Genomic DNA, 13,359 nt, shown 5'->3' on the forward strand with positions numbered 1-13,359 from the left:
AAGCCGCCAGTCTTCGCTCTTTGCCGACACAGATATCCTAGCATTTTCTTACAGGTTCACCATTTTACTTCCCTGTTGGTACGTTTTGCCCACTTCATGCGATTTAAGTAATTTGTTACTTGAAGAGGCATTACACCAATTTTTGCACTGTCGTGAAAAAAGCCTATAATTTTACATTTGAAATATTTTTAAAATTTACAAAGAGACACAAAAAAGTTGTTCAAGCAAAGTAAATAAAAATAAATTTAAAAAATTTATTTTGTTTAGGGTATTTTATAATATATTTTTTCTTCTAATTTTTCACTAACTTACTGTATCAAAACACTTCTAATTGCATATATTATACGTCTCCAAGAAACCCGAATTTTTTTTTTATATTTCTAGATTTCGTGTCAGACAATCTTGAATTCAGTTTTCATAGTCTGTTAAAAATGACTAATATCTATTTAAAACATGAACATTTCAAAAAGTAAAATTGCAAAAAAAAAAAAAAACTTTATACATGTTTTGAATTTTGAATTTTTTAAATACTCAAATGATGTGAATTTCAAAAAGAATTGTATGAAATTGATATTTATATATAATACAAAATTTATGCTTTAACACTATTAATATTGAAACTTTTTCTAGTTAAATAATTATTAATTTATTTACCATATGTAAAAAATAAAATTATACTATGAACTTACTATTGCTTGTGTACATAGCTTCTGATATAGACCTCAAAATTGTTGAAAATCACGAATTATTCGTATTAAAGTAGATGTTGGTTAGAAAATCACAAAATCTGAGCCCAATACAATGTAAACAATCCGGGTGATAAATTTCCCATTGTAAAATGTGTTTGCTTGATCGGTCTCACAGAGCAACGCTTAGATAGTAGCGCGACACTACTGTGAGCTACCATCTTCAAAAGAACTCCACTCGATAAAAATTCTATGATAAAGATAAAGGCCCGCTGCGAGCTTGAAGGGGATGGAATGTGGCATGAAATGAGGGTGGGGGAAGTGGGCGGTGGAGGAATCTTGCTGGAAAGGGTACACGCGACTTTCCGAGAAGGTCGGAGATAATAAAAATAAGGATCTCTTCGTCGGATGACTGGCTTCTCAGTCAACTCGGCGAGCATTTGCAACCGTGTTTTGTTCGCCGAGACGAATATATAAGAACGATTCGTGTTTATTTCAGGTGAGCAGGAAAGTGGTTTAAAAAAGCTTGGTTTACCTTTCTCTCCCGCTCTTCAACTGTACGCAAATAAACAAAGTACTAGAAAAATCACGTCTTAAGGCCCACGGAAAAAAATAAAATAATCAATAACGTAAAATATCAACGTATTAACTTGCAGCTTAAATCACATTCTCTTCCTTGATATTACTATACATTAATGTTATGTCGATAGGAAACTGTGGCATTGCTTTTCGCTTTTGCCTATTGTTAGTGCTGGATTGTGTTAATAACTTAGGAATCTGATTGATGTACAAACATAATTCAATAATGTTAGTATTTCGTGGCAAGTTACATGCAGCTTTGGATTACAAGTGTAAAGTGGACCGCCAATATTTATTGTATAGTATTATAGTATACTAAACATTTCTTACTAAATAATAACACCAGAATGTTTATACCTTGACTAAGTTTTGGTTTTTAATTTGTTAGATAAACTGTAATGATATTTATTTTATGTTACTCTTTTGCAGACTTTTCGGATAATTGGTAGCTGGAAAGATAATTCTTTAAATATTGGGTTTAAAAACTTACACTATTATTGATAATAATGGATTTTAGTCATGCTCTGCATGTACACAAGCTTGTAACAATATTTGTAAACAAAATGTTAGAAAAAAAAAATTTGTTTCGTTATGAAAGATTTTATTTTTTTATGGAAACATTGTTTTTATTTATTTTCAATACTTTAGCAATACTAGATATTGGCCTTTAAATTAAATAATGCGATAGAAATGTTGTGAAAATAAATGTATCTTAATAGTAAATGTAGCAATAAACTTTATTATGTTATTGTTTCATTTTGGTGGGTTTCCCATTATTAATTTTTTAGCATATTTATCTTTAAATTTGTTGTTATTTACTTCATTTTATTGATTTTATTACATTTGGGTACAAATCATTTCATTTCTATTGTATCGAGTGATTTGGTTTGATGTATTAGGTTTCCGACTCATTTCCAAATATGTGGATTTATTTTAGTTCCATTGGTATCGTTTAAGATTTTTTTTTGTTATTTCACATTAATATTTTCAAGTAGATAACATTTCCACACATTTCTGTCCTTCCTTTGATTTATTTCGTTACCATTCATTAATTTAATCATTGTAAGTAATATTTTAATATTTTGTTTTCAAACGTTTGTGTGATTGCATAAAAAATAAATTTCACTGTGGGTAATATGTGTAATATTAATGTAAATATTTTTCTTTAACGGTTATTAATAATAGTATATGAAACTTTGTTATTAAAACAAGGTTTTTAAAATTTGTTTTCGCATCCATTTTCCATGAGACCACAAAAATTGCACTAAGCGTCTCTTTTTTACAGACCGGAATTCTCCTGGAAGAACAGGAAGTGTCATTTAATCAGACCCTTTTATACGACTTTCGTTCACTTAAAAGTGCTTGCATAGTAACAGTATCTTCAGCCAGTGGGACCAGTGCTGATAACCAAGAGCAATTAGGTTTCTAAGATAGTTTTTATACAAGAATGGCTAGTATTTCCTTAAAGAGAGAGAAAAATAATGGAAAAATAATATACAAATTTAAATATGTGAAACAAAATATTGAACTATAAAATAGTAAAAAAATATACTGTATTATAGTGCCTACGTAAAATTTAATTAATACAAATATAAAATAAATATCTAATCCCCAGATTTATATAATCGATCAATCGTACAGACCAAAATGCTTTGAAAAATTCCCGGTAAGTATGGCCACACAATTATGTTTAGTTTAATGCTCAAAGTTTGTCTTTATTAAAACATAGATAACAATTTACCGGAAAGCCTGAGGAAAATAACGACTAGTTGCTTAATTTTTTTGGTGTTTAGTAGTAAACTATTATTAATATTATTATTGTACATGACTACAATAATATAGTAATGATTTAAATATGAACTGTGAGAACCCCTCAGTGTGTGATCTCTGCCCTAATAAAGGAAAACATTTTATATTGAACGTAAAAATAAAATTTTCAGTCCATTAAAAAAAATGTTTGTCTGTAAACTCAGTTTACGGACGATAGTTTAACGTGACAACGTAACATTGATGAAATGATTGCATTCTTTTATGAATAAAATTGAATAATTTTTATTGAATTATCACTATTTTGTATGGATACAAAGAAGGAGTGAAATGAAATCTACAATTTAATTGATAAATTTACTTTTATTTGCACTCATTAATTCAAATATGTTTATTACTTTAACGAAGAGATTATTTTAACTATAACTTTTATACATGTTTGCTATTTAACTTATTCCAATCTGTGTTATTCTGTTAATGATAGGCCGATGATAGGAAAAGTAGGAAACGAATGGGAATGTTTCAAGGATGATGCGAAGGAAAACGGCTTACCCAACACCGAAATGCAGTCGAAAATAATATATTTGCGCCACGGACTCTGCAGCAATGCTAGGAGGAACGGGTTAGCAAAGAGCAATGAAAATGTTACATTGAAATGCGTGAAAACAGAATCACGCCACGGACTCGGTCGCGATGCTAGGAGGTTCAGGTTAGCAAAGATAAATATAAAATCAGCGTAACGGGACACAGCGAAAAGGGACAATGTGCGTAACGGGACACTTTTTCGTGCGTGCAGCCGGCGTTCATCGATTTATTTAGACGTTGTCACGTCAAAAAGTCTTTTTGAAACCAATATGGCGTCTTCGGACTGCCATCTCTCCTCTCAAGTGAACAAGGAAGCGACTGCAGGTGATAATCTCAGAGCGCGGGCGAAGTGAAGGGCACACGCGCGCAGCTTTCACACGACCGTGACTCTCCGGCGGCGTCCCAGGCTCTCCAGGCGGGCGAGCGTGACGTCACGGAGATAACGGCGTGCGAGGCACGAGAGCGGTCGTCGACCACGGTCGGCGGGACAAGTGAAAGGCGCGGGAGGTGCTATATGAGCGCCGCGCCGTGCGTCGTTCGCCACACTCTCCCCGCAGGAGCAGTCGAGGCCGGGCGCACCGCACACCTCATCCGGAACAACATGAGGACAGTCGTGAGTACAGTCCTTAAATACAGTCTTTAAATATGGAGTTTAACTACGTACACTATTATTGATAATAATGGATTTTAGTCATTCTCTGCATATACACAAGTTTGTAACAATATTTGTAGACAAAATGTTAGTCAGAAAAAAGAAAAATTTTGTTTCGTTGTGAAAGATTTTATTTTTTTTATGAAAACATTGTTTTTATTTATTTAAGATACTTTAGCAATACTAGATGTTGGCCTTGACATTAAATAATGCGATAGAAATGTTGTAAAAATAAATGTACCTTAAAAGTAAATGTAGCAAATGTAGCTCACGGCCAAGCTGGCACCGCCGTATTTTTTTTTGTTGCTATAATTAAACTTTAGAAATACTTATTCCAATGTTTCGTCGTGTCGAGGCATACAGACCGTCCGCACCTTGTCGCAGCCACGTATTTACCAACAGGCTCTAGTCTGTAAGCGACGCGAGGAAATAACTTGTTATTTCACGCGGGCGATGATCATCACACCAGTTCACAAGTGCTGACTTCGATACGTAGCCGGAGCTAAGTCCTTTGCCACGTTGACTAATAAAAAAAATTCGGCACGTAAGTTTCGTTGCAAGCTGTGTCGAAATATTTTAAATTGCAAAATGGTGAGTCCTAAACCCCTTCTTCCTTGAATCATGGTTGGAGTGGCGAGGTCAACTTGGCTTATAGCAAACCTTTAAGCCTCTGTCATGGTTTTAGGCTGCTGGAGGGGGGGGGGGAGCATAGATCACGAAATGGCCAAAATGGGATCAAGTCAAAAACCTGGTCTTGGAAGTGTGAGTCAGCAGTAAACAGTTTCAACGGCATGGTATTTCGTTTTAATAGAATGAGTAATAATTGTACAATCTCCATAAGGAAAATATATACAAGAATAATTTTGACTTGTACTCCTTTTCCCTGACAGCTGAAAATGATCCAATTTAAAAATGTGAAAGAATCTCTATATCGTATTATGCATAGCAAGTATAATTCAAGTCACTGTGGAAGCTTTCCGCAAGCCAGATCTCATATAGGAGGTATGTGTCATCGATGTCGTTAGAGATTGACGAGTGTTTGAAGCGATGTGATTGGAGTAGCTACGGAATGCATCTATGAGGTAACGAGAATGCCTCAGGAAAACCCAATTGTTCCTGACAACGACCGCCACGTGCCCAAACTGTGGTGAAAATATGTTACCCCTCCGGGAATCGAACCAGAATCACATTGGTGTGTGTTAGGCGAGTAATCGGACAAGTTATTCATGTGTAACATCCTAGCTCTCGGTATACGGTATTTTGTGGGCGTAATTTTGTGAATGCGACGGAAGTCAAGGAACGGAAATGTGTAACAACCACGGTGCTGGCATCTGCGGTGGATGGCGCGAAACATATTTCACTATGACAAAAGAGATAATTCTTATTAGAATCAATAAGTAATACGTCAGTATTTAAATTAAAATCACTTGTTGAAAATCAGGTCCAAAAGCCGGCTCACGAGATCCGTTATTATTTTACAGTAACCATTCTGTGCGAACAGCTTTAACTTTGAACCATATCATACGCCCTACCCCGTCAAGATCACAGACACCAGGGTGGCCCGCGAGATCCTGGACTCACGCGAGATCCATGTGCGATACGGAAGCAGGCGCGGATCCCATTCATTGACTCGCTGAACTCCGCGTGTAAAAGACACTGGCCTCGCAGGTGCTGGCATGCCTCGTGGCGGTGACGGCTGCCTGGAGCACGCAGTCTGACGGCCAGCAAGGCGGCGGCGGCGGTGGTGGCGGAGGCTACGGCGGCGGCGGCGGAGGAGGCTACGGTAGCGGTGCCGGAGGCTACGGCGGCGGTGGCGGAGGAGGCTACGGTAGCGGTGCCGGAAGCTACGGCGGCGGCGGCGGAGGAGGCTACGGCGGCGGCGGCGGCGACCTGCAGCAGCAGCACCAGGAGCAAGAGGGGGAGCAGTACCTGGGCCACCAGGAGCCCCAGGTGAAGGTGATCCAAGTGCCGTACCCGCAGCCCTACGCCGTGGAGGTGCCCCAGCCCGTGCTGGTCGCCGTGCCCAAGCCCTACCCGGTGCAGGTGAAGGTGGCGGAGCGCATCGAGGTGCCCGTCGTGCAGACGGTCGAGGTGCCCGTCGAGAAGCACGTGCCCTACCACGTGAGTCCCTCCTCCACCTTCTGCTTCCCGGCCTCGAACCCCAGGCACACCGCTTCTTCAAGCCTTACACTAGTCACATGCTTCTATCCCTAGACGGAGTCTTCAAACCCTACACCAGTGAGGAGATACACGGATATTTCTAACCTTAGACGAATTAAAAGGTACACAGATTCCCATCTCCTGCGCATGACCTCCTACTCCAAAATTAATATACGTAATGCTGTTATTGGAAAACTTGGTGACTTGCAGAAAATTAGTACAGGTGATTTTTCCTTTTTTCTGTTGGAACAGTGAGCAAACATTTATATTTCTTGCCAAATTTGTTAAGTCTCTAGCATCCGGAAGTAATTCTTACTCTTATTCCTGAGTTCTTTTCTGTAAAGAATCCACCATCGTTTACTCAGCTGTTTTGAATCACTAAATTTCAATGAAATGGACTCAGCAGCTTTTATACTAAAACCCTAATATGCAATTATCAACAGACCTGTCAAAACAGGTAATATAATTTGTGTTTGTTTACAAAAGGCAGATATTCCAAAAGACCATGTAAGTCCGTTTCGGTCGGCGGTTCATAAAGGCGTCACTGTTTCAAGGCTTGGTCTCAAATCCTATGTTGGTTATGCAATTTATTTCTTTTTAATTTTGTCTAATTTTATTTTTGTTTCTTTTCAATTTATCACCATAGCTCTTTTGCATTTTATTCTTTTACAAGTATTTAAAAATGATATTTATTTAACATTATCTAATAGCGGTAAAAGGTCTCACAACACTTGCGTCATCGTTCACTGCTCAAGAACAGTGTTACCTTGATATATTAGCGAGAAAAATTATGACCCAAAAACATTTTTAAGAAATTTATCGTCATAAATATACAGGAAAATGATTTGATTAGAAAATATGATAAAACGAAACAACTTACTCTTTGACAAATAAATTCATCCAGAACTTTGTGCCTGGGGGAAAAGGGAATCAATTTTAATTTTTCATGTTTGCACGCACAGTTACAATTAGAAACTTTTTTTAAATTTAAACGAATCACAGAGCTACGGTTAAGGTACAAACCACAACTTTAATGAATTACATAAGATTATTATAAATTTTTTGTGTGTGATGAACGAGAGTGTTTGTAGGCAGAGAAGAATACGTGGGGAGTCGTCGAAGCCTGTGTGACCTGTTATATTTTTATCTTTCTCACACATTATGTTCCGAGAAGTCATTAATTTCGGGCGTGTGTGCGTCGCTGCGGGCGCGCGACAGGTGGAGAAGCACGTGCCGTACCCGGTGATCAAGCACGTGCCCGTGTACGTGACCAAGCACGTGCCGTACCACGTGGAGAAGCCGGTGCCCGTGAAGGTGCCGGTGGTGAAGTACATCCACCACTACTCCAAGGGCTCGTCCAAGGGCCACGGCCACCACCACCGCCGCTGAAGGCGCGCCGCAGCCCCAGGGTGAGAGCAACAGCGGTCACGTGACCTTGCCTATACCTTCGCCATGAGCAGACACAGTGGAAGGTTTTTAGCCCGGCACTTTCGGGACCACATCCATGCCGGTTTAGCTGGTTTTTTTCCCGGATTACTGAACGGATTACTGACCCTTAGTTTGGGTGCGAATGAATAATTACTTATGAGTAGAGATCTGCAAAATTCGCGGATTCATTCGGTGATAGGCTAGAATTCAAACACATATACCTCTTAGATAATTGCTATTGGCTTACTGTTCATCTGGACGAATCTCAACCAGTTATAAACCCTCAACCAAAGAAGGATCGAATCACAGACAAACAAGCTGAGACGACTTACAAGTCGGCAGTCAATGAACTAGCGTTATTTGCCCGAGTGTACAGGGGTATGTGCAGTCTATCCTGAAGGCCATCGAAACCTCGAATTTTGCAGGTCTCTACTTATGAGTAAAAGAAAAAAAATTATATCAAAGTTTTTAAAATTTAGTCTATATTACAGTTAAAAACTGGTCTTTATAAAGACTGATTCGCAAAATCTAAAAAATTACAGTTCACAATATGGAAAATAAATCTAAATGTCTATTTACAACTTGTTCTGTAAGATGATTCAAATAGATATTCATCACTGGCCGTATTTAAAGAAGATCTGGCAAGTAAATACAAGTTTGTATCAATGTTTGAACGATTTTTGCTATGGGAAAGAAAGATTTTAATTTTTTTTTACATTCGGAATTGTTGGTTACACTGTATTTCATAAGAAACCTCAATAACGAACGAATCAAAATGTTTTATGCATAAACACATAGAATATGATTAACGGGAATACCTAGTGTTAAAAGTAGGCCGCTAAAAAAACAGGAAAATCTGTACTGTAAAATAAAACTGACAGTAACGATAAACTCTCAGCGAACTGAAATGGCCTGCAGCGCAGCCATTGTCAATAGCCGGATACCACCCGAAAAAATTATGTACCTCAGTAATCCAGATAGGCCCGTATTACAGAATGTACCGCCCTATATAATCCTGGAATTAAGACCTATCACTCTATCAAAGTGTACTTATTTAAAAAAAATTGCCTGCACCAAATATAATTTTGTATATACGGACCCCACATTTAAATCAATTGATACCAGAAAAAGTTACCTTAAAAAAAACATTTACTAGAGAAAATAAAATATTTGTGTCACAAATAAGCCACTTACTAGATATGAAACATAATTTTGGTTATCAATACATAATATTTGGTGGTTTCTACATAGACAATTTTTTTTTCGCAGAATGACTTGCCTTGAAACAAAAAAAAAATGTGTATCTGATATAGATTTTTTTCCTATATAGTTGCAGCCATTGCAGCCTACTGCCCAAAACAGCATTGTTACTTTATTTTCCGTCACGTCATCGTAACGGAAGAAGTTGTTCTTAAAGAAAAAAAAGTACTCTGTTAACGATCATTGAGTGAACCAGAGAATTTTACATTTAAAGAAAAAGGCACAACAGTGCGCAGTTCACATTTCTGCGTAAGCGCGTTTTAAAACGCGAGCCATTTGTACCAGACTTGGAGCAGCAATGACGCAGGAAGCGAGGAAACAGCTAAAGTTTCGAGATGAAAGCTAGTTTTTTTGCCTGTGTAGGCAATAACACATTAACGTAGTGAATGTTTTTTTTTTTTTACTTTTATGGCAAGATTTGCCGTTGAGCGTTTGATGTAAATATATTTATACATCGACCTTAACGTCAGTTATTTTAATTGAATTATAATTTTGATTTTTGATTTTTTTTTTGTTTTCTTGTTTATTGAAGATTTTCTAATACTGGGTGTTTATCAGTTACTTTAGCAGTATCAGTTATTTAATTTTGTTTGATAGAAACTACGAAACTTTCGCACCATCATATGGGATAACTTGTAAGAATATAAGCGGTTAGTAGAAGTAACTGAAAAGAAAAAACTGGAAATTTTTCCATGTCACCGAGAAGCAATTATATTATGTGCTCTAGACTACGGTTCTAAAAAATTATAAAATCTTCCACAGTATCTTTGTGAATGTGTGTTAGTGACTGTTGATTCCGATCCTACCTTTAAAGTTGATTTGCAAAAATTATGGTAACAGTAACTTTAACATAAGCTTTGTTCTATTGTGGTATTTTAAGTTAAAACCCATTTATTTACAGTGATTCTTTTGTGCAGGCTACTTCCAAGAACGTCATTTAAATGAAGACTGATCCTCACAGCCGTTGCTGTTGTCTGTTGCTGGCTGTCTGGAACCACTCACCAAATACTTTCTTCACATTTGATTGCACATCAATATTAAGCAGTCTGTATGTTTTGTGTCGTTAATTTTTTTAAAAATAAATTTTTTAATAACTATTTACTCTTGTGTTTTAATCATACATCCATAGTAATACTAAAAGACGCCCTGTCAACAGTTAACAGGGAATATTTATGTTTTGTCTTATGAAATAATGATACTCTTGGTCTCTTTAGTTGTTATTTAAAACTTATGTTTTACATTATAATTTTCAAAGCATCAAATTGTGATGCTATTATTTTGCTTTGTTAGCGTTCCAGCAGAATAAATTTCCTTCGGCGAATTGTGACCACAATATACAGAATACAAGTATTGGTTTCTGAACGTGAGACGCGTTGCAATGGTAATATTTACCGACGTTTTAACACTGCATTGCGGCAGGCAATTTTTAGCGTTGAGTATCAGCTGAAAGCTGGTTGTGTTCTACGTATATTTTTTCAGGAGTTTTCTTCAAGTATCATTCTCGAGAGACCTCCTCCTGTTGGATAACTGAAGAAGACCACCTATCAGCTCTCTGTTGATTCTCACCTGAAGAGGCCTGCTGCAATGCAGAGTGAAAAGTCCGTACATAGTACCACTGCGAAGTGGATCAGATTTGAAAGCCGAGATATCAGCTATTGGCCTCGAAAGTTTGCAAAATCTCGTTACGATAATGTTTTCAAAGTCATGAAGGAAAATTGATGTGTAAAAAAGTCTCGCAGAGGCAACCGACTTAGCCTATGTAAGTGTGATTCAATTATGTAATTTGACGTTATGTGAACAAGAAATATGGAATTGGTTAGTCATGTGTGTAATCTGAGATACAAGGGTTTAATTATTTTTCATAAATAATACCAATTACGAGAAGATAAATGTATCGTCTTGGGATTTTCCCAACTGCATTTCTTTTTGCGACATAAACACCACGACACGACAAAACAGAATTTCATCTTCAGATCAGTCCTCTTCTATGCTGCACAAGAGTATTATGTCTGGTATGAGATCACATTTGTTTTGTCATAAGTTATGGAAATTGTAAAGGTAGCCTACGTCTGCCTTTAAACAAAACCTACGTAAGTTTGTTGATGCGATTACAACAACACACCGACACCCGCAATGGCAACTAAGCTACACACATCCTGAAAATTTCGAAGGAAAGAAAGTTCGAATGTTTGTCTTTATGAACGTACAAATACATTATTATTTGCAACGTAGTCACATATGATATGAAGAACTTATATTTTAAATTTGACAATTTCTAGTTAATGGTTCGTAAATGTATACGAATGAATAAGAGACAAGCGTGGCGTTACCTGCGAGGAAACTTTCACTAAGCGCTTCTTCGGCTCTGTGGGTAATTAGCACAGAGCTTTCTCTCTAATGGTGCATCTCGTGCAACAGATCTACTGCAGTATGTTTCGAGTTCACGTCTCCTGTCCAACAGGCCTTAGGCAGGTTGTGCCTTTCACCTGTTATATTTTTCTACTTAGTTGTACCTACCTTATGTTTTTGCGACCGAAAATATTACATTTTTTAATGATTTAAGGTAATTGTTTTGACATGAAACACTAAACAATTGGCACTATTTAAACACAGTATTTTTTTTTTTTTTTAACAAACAGAAGATTGCAACGTCAAAGTTTTTTTCAGTGTCAAATAATTTAAGGGCAACAGCGAGTAAACGTTTCAGCTGTCTGTAACTTAAACTAGTTATAATATATTTGCGTTTGCGATTTTGAGGCTTGAGAAAGTAACGTATATGTATTTAATAAACATATATTTTGTTTAATATTTTATAACACATTGAATAATATGTTAAAAGGTAAATAAAGCCGGCGACCGCTGCACTGCGGGTTGGTTCACATGAGACGAGCTGGAGGGCAGTAGAAGGCGAGCCAGTACCACCGGACAGGCTTGTCTAGTAGTTTATGGCACTTCCCCAACGAATTTTTTTTTATGGATAACATATTACATCTCGGCACATGGCATTTGGGAATGTGTAACAACCACGGTGTTGCCATCTGTGGTGGATGGCACATAACCAAAGTTCACAAATACAAATGTAAACTATATAGTATTGACTGTTTAGTGATTTTAAAAAAAATGGCCAGTATTTTAATAAAATTCCTTGTCGAAAATCAGTTGAAAGCCGGGGTTTAGTGTTTTTCTCCTTTCAAAATTTTCACTTATATTTTAACAGTTTAATTTTTTCACTCCAAGTCGAATGGTTCGATTATCGACGTTGCTGCTCCGGCAGCAAATTATAATGGTGGGTGCGGAAACTACGTGTGATCCGCGCCAAGAAACGTAGTTGGACAACAACAATTTCTTTTGCTTATATATATGACGCTCAACATTATTTAAATAATTCTACGTAAAATTTGCTGTCCGCGGTTTGCATTCACGAGAACGCGTAAATTCGCTCGTTACCGAGGTCACATGTTGCACATCTCTGGCGAGTGCTGAAAGACTCGCTCACATTAATTTTTTTTAAGGCTTTCTTCAGCTCACTTCTTCACTCACATAGTTTCGGCATTCTGACGACTTGGCGTTGCGAGATAAGCTTCACAGAAGACTATTCTCACGATCATTTAAAAGTAATCATTAATCATATTTAATGACAGAGCGCATGCCTCTAGGGTATCTCATCTTATGACCAAGTTTCTTATTTAAACATGTATTACCCTGTTTCTTTTTTTCTTTCACTGCTTAATTTACTTCGTGTACCAACAAACTGAACAAATTTTCCCTAATCTTCTTAATAAGTGCGTTTTTTTTCACGAGACAGATTTTTTATACGAATAAGAACACTACACATCCAAAATTCGCGCTTTTCTTCAAATGTGTGTGTGAGTGGGCTACTCTTAAGACGATGACAACTATTCCGAGCTACACGACTGATGTGACCATCCTTCAGAACTGCGTTCACGCCGCACAGTGGTCTTCTCAGTTCTCCGCCACACGCCGACGACCAGCTGACCAGGGCTGCTGGTGTTGGATTGCCCCCCCCCCCCCCCCCAGGGTATGAACTCTACAACAGGGAAATATAACTTATATTCCCGTTTTGACAAACAGTATTTTGTGGCGATTTTAAGGAATAATATTTATAAGAAAAAAATTTCTGGGTAGGTTGTATTTCGAACCAAAGCCACCAGGGGTTTGTTTCATGAATTTCCATTGAGCTGCACGGGAATGTTGTGTACGAAATAAATAATTTAACAAAAT

At 37.3% G+C, this 13,359-nt stretch overlaps 1 protein-coding gene across 1 annotated transcript; it reads left to right on the forward strand.

The window, feature by feature from the left end:
- The first annotated feature begins 4,029 nt into the window (after window positions 1-4,029).
- Window positions 4,030-10,215, forward strand: LOC134529036 (uncharacterized). The gene is made up of 4 exons (XM_063362727.1): window positions 4,030-4,230; window positions 5,938-6,390; window positions 7,648-7,838; window positions 10,035-10,215. Exons 1-3 carry the CDS (start codon window positions 4,132-4,134, stop codon window positions 7,816-7,818), a joined length of 723 nt encoding a protein of 240 aa, XP_063218797.1. The 5' UTR covers window positions 4,030-4,131; the 3' UTR covers window positions 7,819-7,838; window positions 10,035-10,215.
- Window positions 10,216-13,359: the final 3,144 nt, after the last annotated feature.

The sequence above is a fragment of the Bacillus rossius genome, chromosome 1, assembly GCF_032445375.1.
Source record: "Bacillus rossius redtenbacheri isolate Brsri chromosome 1, Brsri_v3, whole genome shotgun sequence".
NCBI classification, from domain to species: domain Eukaryota; kingdom Metazoa; phylum Arthropoda; class Insecta; order Phasmatodea; family Bacillidae; genus Bacillus; species Bacillus rossius.

Coding starts and splice junctions, on each gene's coding strand:
- LOC134529036 (XM_063362727.1), top strand. CDS start 4,132: ATGAGCGCCGCGCCGTGCGTCGTTCGCCACACTCTCCCCGCAGGAGCA. Junction 4,231..5,937: donor GGAACAACATGAGGACAGTC/GTGAGTACAGTC, acceptor CTGGCCTCGCAG/GTGCTGGCATGCCTCGTGGC. Junction 6,391..7,647: donor AGAAGCACGTGCCCTACCAC/GTGAGTCCCTCC, acceptor GGCGCGCGACAG/GTGGAGAAGCACGTGCCGTA.